At 40.0% G+C, this 21469-nt stretch overlaps 1 protein-coding gene across 5 annotated transcripts in view; it reads right to left on the reverse strand.

Moving 5' to 3' along the window:
* Positions 1-3278: 3278 nt before the first annotated feature.
* The window catches only part of cadm1a (cell adhesion molecule 1a), a 402038-nt gene continuing 383847 nt past the window's right edge, over positions 3279-21469 (reverse strand). For all 5 annotated transcript variants that reach the window (XM_043676688.2, XM_043676690.2, XM_043676687.2 and 2 more), the window contains 2 exons: positions 11608-11736; positions 3279-6011 (listed from right to left, as the gene is read on the reverse strand). In XM_043676688.2, coding sequence (XP_043532623.1) covers positions 5893-6011; positions 11608-11736 — 248 coding nt within the window. In that variant the 3' untranslated portion in view covers positions 3279-5892. The remainder of the gene's footprint in view (positions 6012-11607; positions 11737-21469) is intronic.

A 21469-nucleotide genomic window follows, 5' to 3' on the forward strand; every position in this document is an offset into this window, starting at 1 on the left:
AAGACATGGGGGCTTATTTTTAAGGTGAGAGGAGAGAGACATTAAAAAAAAATGACATAGTAAAAAAGACATTCTATTAAACACAGAGTGGTTTGTGTGTGAGATGAACTTCCAGAAGTCGTGGATGCAGGTACAGTTACACCATTTAAAAGACATTTGGGTACGTACATGAATAAGAAATGTTTGGAGAGATATGGGCCAAGCAAAGTCAGAAGGGACTAGTCTAGTTTGAGATTATGGTCAACATGGACTGAAAGGTCTGTTTCTGTGCTGTTTGACTCTGAAGTATATTCTTCCTTCGCAAGGAGACCTAAACTGCGTGTAGTTCTCCAGCTGCAGTCTATACTTTTCTATACAGGCGTAAAGATGTCCTGCTTCAAATCCTTTTGTGATTGCTTTCCCAATTTGTTGTAAATTCAGACCATAATTCCAAGTGAGAGTACTGTGCACCTTAGAAGGAAACTTGCAGATGGATCTGCTGCCCTTGTCCTTTCCAAAAGGACAAATGTTAGCAAACTACTCATGGGGATAGGTCCACCTGGGACCAGTTTTCAAGATTCATTCATTTAAATCTCACCAGAAACAGTGGGATTTGAACTCATGGCCCAAAGGGATTAGGCTGGGTTACTAAACAAGTGACATCCCACTATGCCACTGACTTTGTCTAAGAAATTGAAGACAAATATAATTTAAGCACAGATCTATGTAGTACGCAGATACTGTGGATGCAATGGCTTTTGACAAGAACAAACATGCTGGAATTCTAACATATTATCTTTCATAATGAATTTGAAAGAAGGGGTAATTTATGCTTTGCTGTCCAACTTTGAATCAAGAATAGCAAATGGTATTTCAGCCAATTACTGTAGAAGCACAAAATTATTTTCTATTTTTTATTTGGAGTAGCTCAGAGTTCCAATCTGCTTCAGATTGTCCCTTACCCAATGAGGGGAAATCTCAAGCAATCTACACTAATGGCTTCACTAAGTGTTGGACCAGCAGTCTAACGTAAGACCATCCAGTGATGTGTGTATCACTATCTAATCACATACAAAATAAATCAAGAAAGTGATGGAAATACTCATCAACTCTAGTAGCATCTATATAGAGAATCAGAGTTGACACTTCAAGTTGAATATGATAATTCTTCAAGGTTCTGAAGAGTAAAATTTAACTCAATGTTGACCATTTTTCTCTCCTCAGATGCTCCAAGACCTCCTGTGAAAGCATGGCACTTCGTTTTCATTTTCAGCAATCTCAGTATACTTTTATTAAAATTAATTTCAACTTGTTGTAAAGTTACCTCCAAAATGAAATTTGCACCCTCAGGAAGAATAGCAGCACCACCTAGTGACAGGAGGACAATTAATGGGTCAAAATATTCAGGCAGTTAATTTCAGATTCCCACCACAAAATTTCTCTTAAATCCCTGCCACTTACTCTAAATTTATGTTTGCTGATTACATGGATGGCACAACCAAAAAAACTAAGGCCTTCCTAACCACTCCATCTAGATCCCTCATAAGGCATCAATAAGGTCTCACCTCTGTTCCAAGGAAAATAATCTAGGAGAAAGTGAGGATTGCAGATGCTGGAGATCAGAGCTGAAAATGTGTTGCTGGAAAAGCGCAGCAGGTCAGGCAGCATCCAAGTAGCAGGAGAATCGATGTTTCGGGCATGAACCCTTCTTCAGGAATGAGGAAAGTGTGCCAAGCAGGCTAAGACCCAAGTCCCTCCTCCCTACCTTCCAAGCAGGCTAAGACCCAAGTCCCTCCTCCCTACCTTTTATCTTAGCCTGCTTGGCACACTTTCCTCATTCTCCTGCTCCTTGGATGCTGCCTGAGCTGCTGCGCTTTTCCAGCAACACATTTTCAGCTCCAAGGAAAATAACCCTAGCCTACCCAATCTACCATCAAAACTAAAATGTTCCAGTTCAGAAACATCCTTGTGAAGATCAGAAATTCAACTGCTTTATTTCAAACCTCCAGTACCCCCACGTCCTTTTAATATCCTTGCGAATGTGCTCTGCATTCACTGCAGTACAATATCAGTGCTATATGGACATTGCTCTTGCTCAGTGGTAATCTGTAAATAATCAAGATCCCTATAAGTTAAAACTCTGTTTTTAAATGCACAGCTCCTTTTCCAATTTTATTGACGATTTTAAAAAAATGTGAAGAGTTAAATCAAGGTGTCTCTGTGTCTCATTTAAAGAGATAGGATGCCTTATGTTTGTTTGTTGCGTACTCTTTGTTGCCTTCCCATGACACTCAGCTTGGGAAGTTTAGCTGAATGCTTCAAGCAGAACCCTGAGTGAGCTGGCAGGCTACTGTATTGGGACTCTAACATGCAAGCTAAGTTTTGATTGCTTTAACCTATCTGTGCCTCTTGCTCAGTTGTGACCCCCTCCCCCCTCCCCTCCTGGTCTCAGTTAAAGTGGCTCTTACTATATTTTGTTAAAATTTGGTCACCATGGATTAAATACCATTTCCTGATTTTTCAGATTGTTATATGGATCATGTTAAAGGTGATGGTGATGAGAACTTCATACTTGTTAGTAATGGTATATTGAAAGCACAAAAGTAATAGCTAACTGTCAATCACCTCATTACTGCCTGAACTGCTGCACTTGCCTAGATAACATCAGTGATTATACTTCAGAAATATTGCATTGGCTATTGCGTGCTTTGGAACAGCCACAGGTTCTGCAAAAGCACAACTGACATTTCTGCCTGCACTGCAGCAACACTGTTCACAAAGGGCTAAAATAAATGAACAAAGACTTCATAACCTCGACCTATCTTCAAACAGCCACAAGGATGAAAAGAATGAGAGTGTGCAACATTTATAGAATCCCTACAGTGTAGAAACAGGCCCTTCGGTGCAACAAGTCCACACCAACCCTCAGAAGAATATCCCACCCAAACCCATTCCCCATTACTCAACATTTACCCTTGACTAATGCACCTAACATGCACATCCCTGAACACACTGGGCAATTCACCTCACCTGCACATCTTTGGATTGTGGGAGGAAACCAAAGCACCCCGGAGGAAACCCACACAGACACAGGGAGAACGTGCAAACTCCACACTGAATCTAACCCAGATCCCTGGCACCATGCCGCCTGATGCTTTTCAAAAGCTGGGGTTTACACAAGTTACAGCTTCACGCTGAACTCAGGGTGAAAAATATCCAATTGCCCAATGCTGACATCCCTCGTTTTGACTGATTCAAGAAGAAAATCACAGACAATAATCACAACAGAAAACCAAAGCTTGGAACATTTAACTTTTTTTTTTATTAAGAAGACAAGAACGCTTCAGTAGTTTTTTGTAACTTTTTTTTCCTGTAAAAATGGCATACATGAACTGATACAAAAAAAATGGTGTGGGAACATATGAGAGATTCTATCAATACACAAAATTGCCCATGTACACCAGAAATAAGAGATGGTCTAAGCAAACAGCTTCAGTGCCTAAAGATCAAACCTATTGGGCATATAAACACAGCAAGAATCTTCAACTTCAATGCTTTTTTTTTATATAACCAATTTTGCACAATACTTGTTTCGCACGTGACAAAAACCCAATTCATTTGAACTAACTCTATACAAAGTAATACATTTTACAAGTAAAACAGTGCACTGCATTTGAAAAAAATAGAGGGTTCACACAAAAACATGTACAACTAAAACTGAATTTGCCACGTTTTTTTTCAATGTGTGGGGGGCATATTATTTGCATTCTGCCCGAGATGCAAAAGCCTATCAGAACACATATTCCTGAGACATGACAAATTTGTTCAATTTTTTTTATAGAAAGGCCTACTTCAGTAACACTGCTAACACTATAATACAATTTAAACTAACGGAGTGGGAGAAAATGACTCAAATGACTGAGAAACTATGTCAAACAGCAACGAGACACAGTAAATCACTTCTGGAGTATGTAATCACATTCCCTTCACTGTTATCGTGACCCTTTTACTTATGCAACTGTAGAGAGATCGGAGCATTGGTTATAACGTATATGTATCACAATACTTAAGCTGCTCAATTTGTTTTGTTATTTTCTTCAAACTCTACGAGGATGTTCAACAAGAATCCTTGAATGTAAAGCACAACGCTCCCCCATTGAAAACGTCCCTCCGTCCTTCTGTACTCAATTTTCTTCTCCCCTCGGAGACCCCTCAGTTAGCACAAGTTCCACTAGGAAGATTGAGGCCAACTCACCATTACCATTCCTGTTCCATTTTCCTCTTAAAGGTATGATAGTGTTTCGCACTTTATAACGTTTATCCATTAAAAAAAATCTTAAAACAAACCAAAAATTTTAAAATAACCTTAAATGAACACTCTTCAGGTAAAGCTATGTCACGTCAGAATTGGGTCGTGTATCTTATTGGCAATCAGGAGAAGAAATTTTGCTTCCCATCAATAAGTTAATATTCATTAACCTCTACCTACAATTGAGCTCAACAGTTTAGCTGGTAATAATTTTAACAACTGCCTAAAAGTTTTACCTTCACGTCAGAACTGTGAAATGCCATTATCAGAATTTGCAAATAATTTCTTTACAATTTTCAACTAAAGCCGTAACGGGAGACTCGAACAGAATCTGATCTCCTCTGCAAAACAAAGAAACACTCATTGCAGAGAAGAAAATGCTTATGCTAAAACAAAAAGGTAATTTGTTTTAAGGCAGCTTCCACTTTTCTTTAAAGAGGCACTATCCCTTTTTGATGGCAAACACAGAATCAATGTAAAATGCAGGATACACACAGAACTTCCATTAAATACTACAGCCTCCTGTACAGTGTTTGATTAATTTTAATTAAATCTTTAAATAGAATACAAATAGCATTATACAATGGCACACGGACTAACCACTTGCATCATTGGCTTGATTAAAAAAAATACACTGCTCTTTAAAAACAGATCTATGCACACAGTCCATGTAAGCAGGGTTGATTTGAAGAGATTCTCGAATATAAACCATGCACAATGAACAAAGGGATATGCCTTTTTAAAATCATGCTAGTGTTTATGAGCCAAACTGTACTGCATGAATTTAGAACTTTAACATGTAACATTTAACGCTTGCTCTGGGCAGTGCTCATCTTGCCTCTTTTGGGGGTCGTGGGTGGGGAATAACTTCGCTGACAGGGAATCATGAATGTAGATAGCTTTCAAGTTTTTTTGGCAAACAAATTAGTGAGAAGTAAGGCCAATTGGGAAAGACTGATGAGATCTTTTAAAGTAAGAGCTGTCTGGAACAAAGCTTGTTCGCACGGTGATAACTCAAAACTGTCCACTTGCTAAAAGGCACAGACCTCAGCTGTCAGGTCTGGTTAGGGTTGTTGTTGAAAGTTCTGTCAGTTGCCCAGAACACAGCCAGACAGTTTGAGGTATCCTACATCGCACAGTTTATATATAGAGAATGAAATTAGAGTCGATCTCGCCACAAGAAGCCTCACTTGCAGAAAAATGCTCGATCCATGTACCTCTGCTGAAATTGAACTGCCACACCAGCTCACCCCTCACAGACAGAGAGAGCGTGTTAACAAAATTACTTTTAAAGTGTAGAAATGAAAGGGAGCTTGTAAGTCCATGGAGCTTCCAAATGGCAATTCAAAGGCTGGAGCGTTTGCAGGGAAAACAAGGCACAGAGTTTTCTGCAAATGAGAGAAACTAAACTAAGTCCAAGCCTGGCTTGGCATTTACAGAGGTGTCAAACTGTGGAACTCACTGGACTCATGAACATCGTTCCCCACCCTAACCCCTAACCCCACACACACGCACACACACACACACGCATCTCAGTCGTGACCACCATGCTTAAAACCAACTGCATGTCTACAGTCAGACACCTCAGTGTAACCACACTCTATTTAGATGAAGTACTCTTTCTTTTCATCAGAGTTGTTCTGTCCGCCCTCTGCATTAATAATGGCAGTGTCTGCATCTGCTGCATCATCCGCTCCTTTGGCTTCATGTGTGAAATATGTACCTGCAAGATATCAGAAAGCCACCAATTAGCAACCCTTAGTTCAGGTTCCCTCCCCTTGTCCACAGTCACTGGTGACCACAATTATTCTTGGACTGCTAAAATCCAAAACAAAATGCTTGTGTACCACTCCATCCTTCTTACAGAAATGAGTGCTCAGTGTCCACGTGACCATGTGAGAAAGGAAAGATTTATATTTTGGTGTTCCTCTGTTATTGGGACAGGAATGACCAGTTTAACCTTGCATCTGGCACTGTGCACTTGTCTTAATGATTGCTTCATTCCTTCTTTGGGTCAAAACTCTGGAATTCCCTTCCTAATAGCAATGTGGGTTAACCAACAGCAGGTGGACTGCTGTGGTTCAGGGCGGCAGCTCAGCCCCATCTTCTCAAGGGCAACTAGGAACAGGAAGTAATGCTGGCCAGCCAGCGACACCCACATCCCACCAATTAATTTTTTAAAAAAATGCAAAAACGAGGAAGCCACTGGATGCCTGAACTGGGGAATATTTCAGAACTGTTTGAGAAATACAGCTCTAGGAATGTTAAAGTGAAGGTCACAGCTGCACCTCTTAAGGTGCACTCCTGAAAAGACTGCTGGATTCTGCAGCAGAGGTACTCATTCAAACTCCAGTTTCTAGATTGCAATAGGGAATATAATGTCAATGTGGACAAAATGTGTTTAGTACTTTCTTAAAAATTTGCATGGTTTAATGTTAATTACTAAGAAATGTCCTTACAACATTTGGAAGCATAAGCAGTTGTTTGTTTTCAGTTCAGCCCAGTGTGACTATGCTGGGACAGGATATCTCCATGGGATGCATGGGTGGACTAATTCCCCAAAACCTTCAGCCCAATTGCCCGTTCTTGGAATGAGGTTTGATAGCAAGGCAATAAGATCAACGCTGCATCTGGGATCAACAGTTTATCTTCTGACTTGTTGAGACCAAAGGATGTTGTTTGGATCTCAACTGATCATACAATCCCTACAATGTGAAAGCAGGCCCTTCAGCACAGCAAGTCCATACTGACCCTCTGGAGAGTATCCTACCCAGACCCATTCCCCTTTTACTCTACATTTATCTCTGACTAATGCACCTAACCTATACATCCCTGAACATTATTTAGTATGACCAATTCACCTAACCTGCAACATCTTTGGACTGTGGGAGAAAACCAGAGCACCTGGAGGAAACCCACACAGACACGGGGAGAACGTGCAAACTCCACACAGACAATCGCCTGAGGCTGAAATCGAACCCAGGTCCCTGGCGCTGTAAGGTAGCAGTGCTAATCACTGAGCCCCGTGCCATGATAGTACACCTGGATATGCCAAATCCAAGAATGAAGGTTGGCTTAAAAGATCACATTTTAAAAACATTGTTTAGTTAGTTAAAATAGCAGTTAGCCACTGCAGTCATGTTCATATGAAGCTGTAGACTGTCTGACAACAAAACAGAATTTTATGACCAAACACAAAAAAAACTAACCAAACTATCTGAATAAAAACAGAATGATCTTAAAGCATGGAAAATAGGCAATTCAGCTGATCAAGACTACTGCACTATTCAACATGAACGCAGCCTCTGTCTCAAAACCATATTCCAGCTTTCTCTGTTTGCTTTGACACGTTTAGCTTCTAGAAACTATCCTAAATCTGTGACTTTGCCTCCACAACCTTCCATGGCAGTGAATTCTATGACTGAAGAAGTTTCTCCTCATCTCAGTCTGAAATGGCCTACCATATATCATGAGACTGTGCTCCCTTGTTCTGAACCAAACCCACACATCCACCACCCCCAAAGCCCTTATCTCCCACCTCCATGACCCAGCCAGGGGAATCATCATCCCTGTATCCAGTCTGTCTGGGCTGTGTCAGAATTTTATATGTTTCAATTAGATCCCCTCTCATTCTTCTAAATTCTAAAGAATATAGGCCCAGTCAAGCCAATCTTTCCTCATCTGACAAACTTGTCATCCCAGGAATCAGTATGGTGAGCCTTTGCATTCAGTTCATAGCAAATATATCTTTTCTGATGCAAAGAGACCAAAACTGCACACAATACTTCAGATATGGAATGACCAAAACCGTGGATAGCTGCAGTTAGAACTCCTAGTTTCTGTACTCAAACCCTGTTACAATGAAGGCCAACTGGGCTTTTGCTTTCTTAACTGCTTGCGACACCTGCATGTTTCTCTCCAATGACAGTGAACAAGAGCACACACATCCTTTTGTACATTAACATCTCTCAATCTATCACCATTTCAATAATATCCCACCATTGTTTCTCCTAATAAAGTCGACAATTTCACACATTTATCCACACTATAAGCATCTGCAATGCATTTATCCACACTCACTCAATTATATATAAATCACCTTGAAGCCTGATTACTTCCTCCTGACACTTACTCGCATCTAATTTTGCTGTGTTTGGTGTCAGCAAACATGTGAATCCCTGATTCAAATTGTGGATATATCTTGTGAATAAAATACAGAGCAAAACTACTAACTTGTTTCCTGATATTTTCCATTACAGAGACTCAAGTCCAAAGAAATTATATCCCTATCTCAACTCTTTCAAGTTCTGCTCTACTGACTGTGGAGATAATTTGGTGAGTCATTTCAAAATCTGCTGATATGAAATATTTCACAGTCTGAGACTGTAGATTTTGTCAGTTTTAATAACCTGCAGTTTATTAACCAAACACCTCTGGTCCGAATAATTCACAAACAAAATCTTTCTGCTGAGGTGACTGATTCCCTCAATTGCCTTGAAAGTCTCCTCATAGAAGAGAAACAAAACAAAACTGGTGCATTCTAAACTGAATTAGAAGAAAAACTTGCTCATCCTAGATTTTGCTGAACTGAAAACAAAACTAAAGGCCTTTTACATTTACCCTGCCCATCATGAGGCCAACTGTATAAACATCTTACTATTAATGCCACAGGGATCTGTGATCACTTGCTTTCTGACAAATTCTAGATTAAGTCAATGTTTTGGAATGACTCTTTGACTTTATTTTTAAAAAAAGACGTTTCTTCACAGAAGTAATCAATATTCATCTGTTTCTCTTTTAAACTCCAATTCCAAAAATATTTATAACATATAAATTACACATGCCTCATCACAATGGGGAAAGAAAAACAGGAACAACAAGGGAGAAAATTATTCAAACAGGCACAAGGTGAGAAATAAAGAGGAGGAAAGAATGCATAAATTGAGAGAAAACTTAGTTATATTTTAAAATCTCCAAGAACAGTTTACCTGGTAGGTGCGAGATTTCATAATCTTGCCTGGAATGATTGAGTAGCATTAAAGGAATACAAGTCTCATTACTAAAAGGCCCCTTAAGCTGTTAAGCACCAGCCTTCCATTGTAGCTGCTGATTCATTGAGATAATGTAGCAATGTTTTGAATTTCATGGACAGGTTGCCTGCATCATGAGGTTTGTGTCATATTGCACAGTATTGCAAATCATTGCACGTTCTTCAGAAGTTGAACAATTGCTACATTAATGATAATGTGCAAATTCAGCACACCAATGATTTACCAGAAAATTCTGGGCTAATGTTAGTAGATTGTGAGGTAATGGTTAACTGGAATCCTGCTATTCCATGCAGATTGCTGGGTGATATGTTTCGAATGACTTTATACGTCATCAAGCAAGGAATTTACGTCAATGTCCTATCAGCAATGAGTGCACAGCAAAGGAATAACCCTCTGCTGTTCTTCTCTTTCTTTTCAAGAAAAGGGATAAGTTACAATTTAAGACTAACAAACTGTTGGAGAACACCTATTGTTTGAAGTTAAAGGAAATCACACAAATACTTTGGGTCCAATGATACATTTATGCAGGGAATGTGCAACAAATGCAAAAGGAGATCAAGCATGGCTTTCCTGGGCTCCTGAACTGATGCGCAGACAGAAAGTTTTACATTGAAGACAAACTGGTGCCTATGTTCATTTATCTGATATATTTAGTTCCAATTACTGCTTGACTTGTGCTGATTGAAACTGGTACACTCGCTGTCAGATTATACAGAGTAATCTACAACTTATCTCAACAGAGCACAAAATTATATTTTCTTTCATAAAAGAAAATAAACCAAAGACTAACCACTGCTATATACCATCACTGGGATAGCAAACTTTCCCTCAGGGTGATGGATTTGTTAATTATACTTGCTTTTGCGATTATGGGAAATATCATTTTCCAGTCCTGTGGTTTATGACTAAATGTGGCCACACTTTGTCCATAATCTAAATGCAATGCAAACAGATTACATAGCTTGTATGTGGATTCACAAACCACAAGGATACAGCATTTTTAACATCACATGCTCACTAAAATAAACTTTGAGCACCAAATTATGGGCTTTATTCATTAGCTACTTTCCTGAACTACATGATATACACTATAGAGGTGTCAATAACTTAATAAAAGTTCTAAAGGGTTGGGGACATCTCATCTCTCTGGCCACCTCCCAGGGACTATTCTAAAATATGAAAAAAAGAAAGAAATGAATGAAAAAAAAGTCACTTAGACTTAAGGTGCTGCAGAAATTTTACATCCACTTACGATTGCCACCCACTCTTTTACACTGGCCCATCAGGCATGTCTTAAGTGCAGTATCTGAAAATATCTGAAGAATTAAATGCTTCAGATTACTTTTGAAGGGGATTGAATTAATTTTAGGGTCAGCAAAGCAAACTCAAGCCTGAGTGCCAATACTCCACCCGATCCTGCCACTTCCCTGCCACCTTATGGCATCTGGTTTCACTTCAGAAGTTTGCCAAAAATATCACACAACCCAACCTAGCTTTCCAGTGCACCAAACTGTCACAGTATTTATCTTAAATATTTAATATTGTGATCCTTGACAGTTCCTCTTGTTGATACTATATAATGATGAAATCCAGGCAGGTGATACAACAGATCTGACATCACACTATTCAAAGATATAAAGACTATATCCAAAAAGAAAGTATCAGACCTTGGAGATCAGAGAAGTGTTTTTTTAAGATTAGATTCCCTACAGTATGGAAACAGGCCCTTAGGCCCAACAAGTCCACACCCACCCTCACACAGACAGTCGCCTGAGGTTGGAATTGAATCTGGGTCCCTGGCGCTGTGAGGCAGCACTGCTAACCACTGAGCCACTGTGCCGCCCCCAATTTTAGAATTGGACCTGGGAGGGAGCTGATTGTTGTGGGCTCAGCCATTACGTTAATAACTGCATTGATGGTCAATGGGAATAGGGATTACATGGATGGGAAGTGAGGTGTCTTCCTGGGCTCCATTGTTTGGAAAGAGATAGGGACACCTGGAGGGCTGGTGCAAATATTTGTCAGCAACAATGCCCACGTTCTCCTTGTTTTCCATATTCTTTGATGAAGGTTGGCAGAGGAAATCATTGCCTGCATCTCTCATTAATATCACAATAGGCATTACAAATAAAATATTGCAAATTTTTGCAGAGTTTAGATACGCTACAGGAAACAGTACAAGACAGTTTAGAATATTGTTTGTACTTTGTACACCGATTCTAAAATATTCGGACAATGGCCGCACAGGCAACCTCCTTCATGGCTTACCTTTGTGTCTTGCAAAATATCGGCCAAGTACAATCAGCAGGCACAGAATGGCAAATACAACCACAGCAACCACTCCCCCGATGACAGCATGGTCTACAGACCTTGGAACTTCTGTGCCTGCTCTAGAGTCTGTCAAATTGAAAGCAAAAAATCGTTGTCAGAAATATTTTTTTAAACAGTGCCCATCGTGAAGTGACTGGGGCTCAGTAAAGAGGTCATTCAAAAATAACATTTCCTCCCTTAAAAACAAGAACATAAATCAGGCAGCAAATATACATTCTCATCCCCACCACCCCTTCCTTTCACTAGAATGATTTATTCTTTAGATTTCCAGTAACTGCTTTTAAACAGTCCAGTGATGTTTGAAATTGACATGGTACTGCATTCCTTTTTTTTTAAAAAAAATCGCTTTAGCTTGTGGAAGCTTATGAATAATTTTGTACAGACTAAAGCAAAAATAAAACAGAAACACTTGAATCATTTATGAACGTTAACGGCAGATAACAAGAACATAGCCAAACATCATCGACACAGATGATAACGCATGCATTTAACTGCTCGGCATTTGTCAACAGAGTTCTGACTAATGGCTGCTGTTGCCGTTCATTAACAGCATGAAACATGACCAAGTTGATGCTGTAAGTTAGAGGGGTTCAACTTAGTGTTGCTACAAGCTTTGCAGGACTGCGCATGGCACCTCCACAAAATGACTATTTGAATTGTAAAAACAAAACTCCAGCAGTGAACTTGCAGATAAGCATTTCTTCCAGCCTCATGGTGGCCAATAGTAGTTTGAAGTATAGAACAGCAGAAAAAAATTCTACCAGTTAGAGGTGGGATCAATTTGAGGTGATGAATTAAAGAGTACTGGCACAGCATTTATGCTGGCGGAGTGGCGATTAATAATCTATTAAATCAATCTAGTAACAATACTGCAACACTATGATAATCAGAATGCAAGGAAGCAATTCTTTTCAAAAAAAACACACAAAATTCTCTCTTTCAAACCCAACTAGAAAGACAACATAAAGTATTGGACCATCTGGAAGATTTACTGCCTTTAAAATCATACCAGTAACAGCTCAGATAAAATATTCCAACTTTTAAATCATTTTTAGTTCATACCAAGTAAGCTGCCATCTAAATCTCTCAGTATGTAATACTACTTGGTCAATAAATCTGTCTTGGTCCCAGCGCTAAAGGGAGTGAAAGATATTAATTTAACCCATATATAAAATGTGCAAGTATTCATCAGTTAATTTTAAAGAAGATTTATATTGATCTCCCTGAAGATAACAGAAAATCCTTTCAAGGCTGACTACTGTGTATAATAATGTTGGAAGTTTATTGATCAAGTGTAGAGAAGTGTGACAACTAAAGGTGATGCTGCAGCTCAGTGAAGAGGACATCAGATTCATCACTTTGCTGTAGAATTTATACCTTCCACGTTCTATCAATTTACTATCTAAACTAATGGTAATTGATTTCAGTGTACTAACCTTTGGCCTGCTGGAAATTCTTTCAAATTGACAGATGAAAGCCTGGTGGAGCAGGCTAAGGGTTAAAATTGGAAAGATGACTGGCAAGCATATTCACTGAAAATTAATGGGACTTATTGCTTTGCTTGGGTGTTTGGATGCTTGGTGGTTGGAAAGCTGAACAAAACAGTAATGAGATGATGGCAATCGAAGTTGAATTGCTACCTCAACTTGGTGAACCTTTATTTTCCAGAAGGGCCAATGTCCTATATACCAACCTCACTCAGTACACACACACTTCTGCCTTCCTGTGGTCTACTCATCAATCACTTATGTAGTTCTTGGCTTGGCTGCTAGCTAATGAAGTTCAGAGATGGAAAAGTTAACAGGGACTGGAGCAACAACTTTCATGTCAGATTGGTTTAGTCAGAGCAAAGTCACTGAGCCAGAAAGATTCCAAGTTCAAGCTTACTGTGCAGTTGAGTACATAATCTAAGCTGACGTTTCAGTGTAGCACTAAGGGAGCAGCACTTTTTTTTTTGAGTGATATCGAACAGAGGCTCCTCTGTTTGTTAACTTGGTTGCATCCAATGGCAGTATGCGAGGAACATAGATACGCTCTTAGTGCCTGACTCCAGAAAAAAAAAGACTAATTAGCCATTTTTCAGATTTATCTTCGGTTCCAAATTGATGACGCAAAATAAAAATCACACTGGACTCAAGTGCTTTGGCACAACCATTGCTAAAAAGGACATATATTAACATGAAGGAGGAACAAGAGTAAGTTACTCAGCTCTTTTGAGTTTGCTCCACCATTTACAAGATCCTGGTTGATCTGATTTTTACCTCAACTCTTCATTCCTGAATATCCCCAATAAATCTTCTGTCTTCTTTGTGATCAGAAAATATCTTTCTCTGCCTTAAAAATACTTATTCTGCATGAGTTTTTTTCTTTGAAGAAGGGAGTGCCAAAGACTCAACCCTCAAACTGTCCACCCTCATCTCTGCCTTACCTGAGCAACCCCATATTTTTAAAGCTATGATAAGATATTAAACTATACACAATAAAAAAAATCTTCTCCAGCCACATTATGGAGTTTCTTGGAAGGATAATTTTAGAGGCATCAAGTGATTACAGTTGAACAGCTTAGAAACAATAGGAAAATGTGCATAATAAAGGCATGTAGACATTCTATGGCACTCAAACTTATTGTAATTTATTGGTAAAATTAACCCAGCCATGCCTGACATCATAAAATGGATCTTCTGTTAGGTCATACCTTCAAATGGCACACTGCCTTCATAATTTCAAGGAATATAACTGAAGAGGTATTTTTACAACCTTACTTGTATCATAAACCAGGATATACTGCTCCGAATTTAATGAGCGATCAAATCTCAAATATCATTTGACGAGTCTTTGCCACGCAATGCAACGACAGACCAAAATGGGTCATTTTACTGTTAATGAAGGGTGCTGCCTATCTGATTACATGCTTGGGCACTCAAACATACCTTTTCACATGGGCCACTATCTTAACCCTCAGATTGATAAGTGAAGGCTGTAAGTCATCATGTAATTCAGGCATATCTGCAATCATACTTTTTGAACTTGAGGGTTTTGAGAGATCTTGGCAGTTTAAAACTCTAAATGTGACAGTTTCAAAAAAAAGTGACATTATACTCTTCACTTTCCATCAATTTTATTAACGCAATCAGATAATGAGTGCATTAGTGAGAAAATCTTGATCTTTTCATCTTCTGCAAGCTAGTATAATGCAAGTGGATGCCACAGTGGCTAGCTCTGCTACCTCTCAGCACTAGTGACCTCTGTTCGATTCCACCCTCGGGTGACCGCGCAGACTCCACACAGATATTTTCCCATGTCTGCACGAGTTTCCTCCAGGTGCTCCAGTTTCCTCCTACAGTCCAAAGATCTACAGATTAGGTGGATTGGCCATGCTGAATTGTCCATAGTATGCAGGGCTATATAGGCTAGATGGATTAGCCATGAGAAATGCAGAGAGATAAGGTAGGGGTGTGAGTCAGGATGGGATGCTCTTTGGAAGTCGGTGTGGCCTGTTCCCACTCTGTAGGGAATTCTACATTTTCTATTCCAATTGCAGTAAAGATCGCTGCAAACTTCACTAGTATAAGATCATGGGCCTAGATTAGAGTGGTACTGGAAAAGCACAGCAGGTCAGGCAGCATCAGAGGATGAAAATTGACTTTTCGGGCAAAAGCCCTTCATCAGGAATAGAGGCAGGGTGCCTGCAGAGTGGAGTGTGTTTCTAAGCTAGTATAAGATCATACAGACCCTTGAGCATCCTTGTTGACTTTCTGCTGCAGGAATTAAATTACACTGCTGTAGTTGTAACGAATTTTGATGAGGCCTGCACTGGAATATTGACGAGGAATATACTTGCCATACAGGGCTCTTGCTTTGAAGGTTCACCAGATTAATCCTGTCACCCCACACTTCAATTTATAAAGTGATATTGAGGAAACGGAGTCTGTATTCTCTAGACTCTCAAAGAGTAATTAGCAAGGGCATTGAATCTTTTAAAATTCTTACATGATTTGACAGAATTCACGTAAATGTTTCTCTAGCTGGTGAGTCTAAAACCAAGGGGTATAATCTTAGGATAAGAGGTAGACCAATTTAGACTGAGATGGAGAGAAAGTTCTTTACCTCAGTGGTGATAAACTTTTGGGATTGTCTACCTTCAGCATGACTGTAGAAGTTCAATTGCTGAGCATGTTCAAGACAGAAATTGACGATTTTTGGAGACTACTGACATCAAGGGATACGCAGATAGTGCAAGAAAGTGGTGTCGATGATCAGCCATGATCAAAATGAAAGGCACAGCAGACCTAATAGGCTGAATGGCCTAATCCTGCTCCCTCGTTTTATTATATTTTAACTCTCTCGGCCCCATCATGGGGCCACCCCTAAGTCGAGTATATTCCTAGCTCAATATGGGGATAAAACTATGCACAGTACATCTAGTATGGTTTAAGCAAAGCCTTATATAATTGCAACAAGACTTCCTTGCTTTCGTGCATCAGACCCCTTGCAATAAAGAACAGCATGCCATTTGCCTTTCTCAATCTCTGCTGCACCAGCATGGCAACTTTGTACGTCCTGTATGAATACAGCCAATTCTCTCTGATCAATATTTGAAATTATTTCACACTTTGAGCGAGGGTTATGTGGCTAAGTCTAGATTGGGCTCAGCACTATAGCTGAACACTCAGTCAGTCCACCCTCAAAGTGTAGTTTACATCCCAAGGAGGGAAGACACTCCAACAAGCTGCTGTACGGCCACTTCCCCTTCCTCAATCCCAGCAGCTATAATGAGACCTATTCCTGTAAGATGCTTGATTACTCAATTCATTAATGTGAAATGATGGATAAAACAATCTAAATTAGTGGGTTAGGAGTGAACAGGATCCCACAAGAAGGTTGTAGTATTTAACCTTTAAAGAATGTCAGTGCGTTAGCATAAAATTTGTTAATTACTGGCAGGAAGCAGACAAACTCATTGAAGAAAACTGCCCACTCAGCCATATTCATGATCATGATCAAGGGTGGTATGGTGGCTCAGTGGTCAGCACTGCTGCCTCACAGTGCCAGGGTCCCAGGTTCGATTCCAGCCTCAGGCGACTGTGTGGAGTTTGCACATTCTCCCTGCGTCTGTGTGGGTTTCTTTCTGGTGCTCTGGTTTCCTCCCACAATCCAAAGATGTGCAGGTTAGGTGCATTGGCCATGCTAAATTGTCCATAGCGTTGGGCGCATTAGTCAGAAGGAATGGGTCTGGGTGGGTTACTCCTCAGAGGCTCAGTGTGGACTTGTTGGGCCAAAGGGTCTGTTTCCCCACTGTAGGGAATCTAATCAGAATTTAATCTAATCAAAAAATTGGACCAGAAGGAAATTAGGATTAGAAACCCTTCTTGGGGCTGAGCTGATATTAGAAATAAAAAAAAGTATCCTTGCCTCCAGAACACTGCAAGAATTATTGTTTTGATCTTCTCCACTGCGTGAAAAAAAATCACAAAACTGAACATTTCTATGAACTGTGAAAAACCTTTAAATCTAGAAAACAGATGCCCTTCAAATACTGCTGCAGACCTACAAATATGTTATCCAGAGCCACATGGAAGAACTTGCCATTCAAGAAACAAACAGTTTGCTATTTCAACTCCAGTTTGTTAGAGATTAAATCTGTTGCACTGTATCAATTCTGTTAGCTTCAGGTTCTCCTGAATCTAATGCTCAACCTTACCTCTGGTCTAAACAGTAATAGCATTACGTGAAAGTAATATGCCTACAGAAAGCTTCCTTCCCACAAAACCAGAAAAAAATTGCTCCCTGAACACTATCACACCAGAATTCATATTAAAACCATGGGCGGACACGGTGGCACAGTGGTTAGCACTGCTGCCTCACAGCGCCAGAGACCCAGGTTCAATTCCTGCCTCAGGTAACTGCGTGGGTTTCCTCCCGCAGTCCAAAAATGTGCAGGTTAGGTGAATTGACCACGCTAAATTGCCCATAGTGTTAGGTGAAGGGGTAAATGTAGGGGTTGAGCTTCGGCGGGTCAGTGTGGAGTTGTTAGGCCGAAGGGCCTGTTTCCACACTAAGTAATCTAATCTAATCTAAAAATGTTCAAAGTGACAAAATCACGAAGCAGGTTTTGAAGTGAAACAGGCTTCTTTCTTTAAGAGGAAAGAGAAGCGCCACAGATTGGATTATGCCTCCAGTGCCATTATTTATTTGTTAGTTTATAAATCAATAGAAAAAAATTCAATAAAGCTGCAGACTACAAAACTAAAAATGACATTTAATTTGTATTCCACGGACTCAATGCATTTATATAATGGGTTTGCTAATTTCAATTTGGCAAACTTAGTACAAGTAAATCACTCCACTCTGCGACAGCACAAATCAGGATTGTTTTAATTTAATCTTTCATATACTCACTGTATGTAGAATTTTCATTTCAATAGAGAAGCCTGAAGATTAAGTGGGTAACTCGGACTTAATTACAGAGGTGTACATGCAATAACAAATGCCATACTTTCGGTTGATGCCACCAAAGGATAGCAGGCGGATGGGAAATAGCTGAGGACTAAGGATTGACCATTCTGGGATACCAGAGGTAAAAGCCAAGTAATTATCTGGCTATGGGTTAGTTAGCTAAGAATGGCATCACATGAGAGCAGTTCTAGCAAGTGAGTGGCTGTGTAAAGGGGTTAGGATGAGGATGCTGTGGATACTTAATTAGTCTCAGAGTCAGTGCACAGACGAAGATTAGATTGGGCAAATTGTGAAGAGTGTCACTAGACAGACTATCTCATGGCAAAAGTGAGGACTGCAGATGCTGGAAACCAGAACTTAGATCAGAGTGGTGCTGGAAAAGCACAGCAGGTCAGGCAGCATCCGAGGTACAGGAAAATCGACGTTTTGGGCAAAAGCCCTTCATCAGGAATAGAGGCAGGAAGCCTCCAGGGTGGAGAGATAAATTGGGGGGGAGCTATCTTATGGATGACTGGAAGATTTGGAATGGGTCATGTGGTGGGGGTTATGAGTGGAAGAGGGTATTCCCTTCCATTAATGATAGTGGATATAGGATCAGTTGTTTAAAATTTAAATCAGAGATAGACAAATTTTGTGAAGCAAAAATATAGAGGTTTATAAAATCACAAGGGGCATGGATAGGGTAAATAGGCAAGTCTTTTCATTGGGTTGGGGGAGTCCAGAACTAGAGGTTGAGGGCAAGAGGGGAAAGATTTAAAAGGGACCTATAGGGCAACGTTTTCACACAAAGGGTGGTCCCTTTATGGAATGAGCTGCCAGAGGAAGTGGTGGAGACTGGTACAATTACAACTTTTAAAATGCACTTGGATGGGTACACGAATAGGAAGGGTTTAGAAGGGTATGGGCCAAGTGGGGGGCAAATGGGACTAGATTAATTTAGGATATCTGGTCGGCATGGATGAGCTGGATGGAAGGGTCTGTTTCTATGCTGTACATTTCTATACTCAATTAAGAAAAGGCAGATATATGGAGTTAGGCCACAGATCAACCATGCTCTCACTGAATTGCAGAACGGGCTCAACAGGCCTACTGTGTAACCTGTGGTTTCATAATTTGCTTACCCTATTTTACAGAGATATAGGTTTTCCTGGATAAAGCTTTCCCAGCTATTTTTCTTCACTTTCTCCATTCTATGTCCCATTTTCCTGGTGTTTTGCCTCAATGTCCTGCCACTAATCAGCTCTCTTCTTATTTCCAAGGGAATCTTTGTTTGCTCTCCTTTCCTTTGTGTTTCCTCCTAACTTGTGTGCATGTCTTTCTCATAAGCATGGTCTTACCCACAAGGGGCGGCACGGTGGCCCAGTGGTTAGCACTGCTGCCTCACAGCGCCTGTAGACCCGGGTTCAATTCCCGACTCAGGCGACTGACTGTGTGGAGTTTGCACATTCTCCCCGTGTCTGCGTGGGTTTCCTCTGGGTGCTCCGGTTTCCTCCCACAGTCCAAAGATGTGCGGGTCAGGTGAATTGGCCATGCTAAATTGCCCGTAGTGTTAGGTTAAAGGGGTAAATGTAGGGGTATGGGTGGGTTGCGCTTCGGCGGGTCGGTGTGGACTTGTTGGGCCGAAGGGCCTGTTTCCACACTGTAAGTAATCTAATCTAATCTAGACTTCAATACTGCTGTAGGCAACCTCAGTTGGTACATTTACCTCCTAATCTTTCCAGATGTCTTGAGGATGGTGCTGTGATTAATTACCCCAGTCAAGTTTTGTTCATGCTATTAACAATCTTAGCTGTGCTGCAACATTCAGATACTCCAGAAAATTCCCACTGTGTTGTCGAGATCAGAGTACTGAAAACCATGACCACTCAAGTGCATATTTTTCTCTGATGATCTTAGTCTGTTCATAATTCTTAGGTAATTTGAGGTTACCAAGACCCTAGAAATAAGTATTTTTCTCACAAATACAGAAGACCTGCAGTCATGCCAGTATTCCATGACAATAGTGCATGCATTACATTCCTTCCCCTGTGATGTCACATTTTTCAATCTCAGTCTATGGTTATATTTAAAACAGTATTCTTAATATAGAAAACTCAAAACTGGCCTAAACAATGGATTTGTCCAAAAACCAGACATCTTTGAAATGTGACATTTATCTTTCAGATTTTAGTCAATTAAAAATGAATACACGTGGACAAAACTCGGTACTTGTCACCTGTTTTGCTGCTTATGTGCCAGTCTATTCCCACAGTGCAAGTGGCTTTTCATTTCACCCAACCCAGTTTTACCTGAATTGCCAATTTATTTGAAGTAATCTGGCTCATGGATAATTGGACTTCAATGTTAAGCGTGGTGGTGGTGGTGGTGGTTCAGGGTGCCTCAATCACAATCTGGGTATGTACAGCCAGCTTTCTTGTTAAATCACCAACCTGATGCCAATTGTACTGCTTTGGAAGTTAAAATGGAGGGATGCAGTATTGTGCCAGTTATCCTGAATATACTGTTATGGTAACAGTCAACCAATGATTGAAGCAAGAAATTGGTGTTCAATCGCTCAAGGCTTCAGGTTAAACTAATATACCGTGGCCTTCTCTCTCATCAACACCTGCTCTTCTCAAATCCCCTGGACTCATCACCATAGCCTTCTTGGCATGAGGAGAACTTTGAGAAAAGGTTAAAGAATGGAAAGGGAAATAAAATCAAAAACTTTTATGCCAAGCAGTGAGGTTGGCATCTCAGAGGTAACATCCCCATTGCACCCCAGCAGATATTTTCTAAGATGGGGCAGAGGACTTGGTGAAGATAACTTTTTTTTTGTCCTAAAATGGTGCAAGAACAACCAAGTGAAAGGGCAACATATGTAAAAAAAACAGACTTTTTCCTGTACATGGAAAAATGAAACTGTATAATGGTACTGCAATCATTCAAACCATTAAATTAAAACTCTGGACACCTCTCATGACATCTCTGAACAGGTATTCTACACACTCAAAGCTCTGAAATGTGATTACTTTTTTTTAAAAAAGGTAACATGGAATTGCACTTTGGTAAAATACAATTTATCACACAAATTATCTTTAATTTCAGCAATTTACGCAATACTGTTGCTAATAAATACCATTGCAACTTGAGCAGAACATTTCCTGTCAGTATTAACTGCTATTTCTATTATTGCTTTCTTCAGGGAACCTAACGAAATTAGGAAACTAACAATTCTCTTCCTTATAAGGTAGATTTATGTTTCACAACTCCTGCTTATGCCTGGTCTCCTGACTCCTATTCCACTTTTATTGAAGACGAGAGATCTTAGCACCGAATATTGATGCATTCGCATAATACCATA

Source organism: Chiloscyllium plagiosum, unplaced genomic scaffold (assembly GCF_037043375.1).
Source record: "Chiloscyllium plagiosum isolate Xiang-an unplaced genomic scaffold, Cpla_swu_hap1 HiC_scaffold_29, whole genome shotgun sequence".
Taxonomy (NCBI): domain Eukaryota; kingdom Metazoa; phylum Chordata; class Chondrichthyes; order Orectolobiformes; family Hemiscylliidae; genus Chiloscyllium; species Chiloscyllium plagiosum.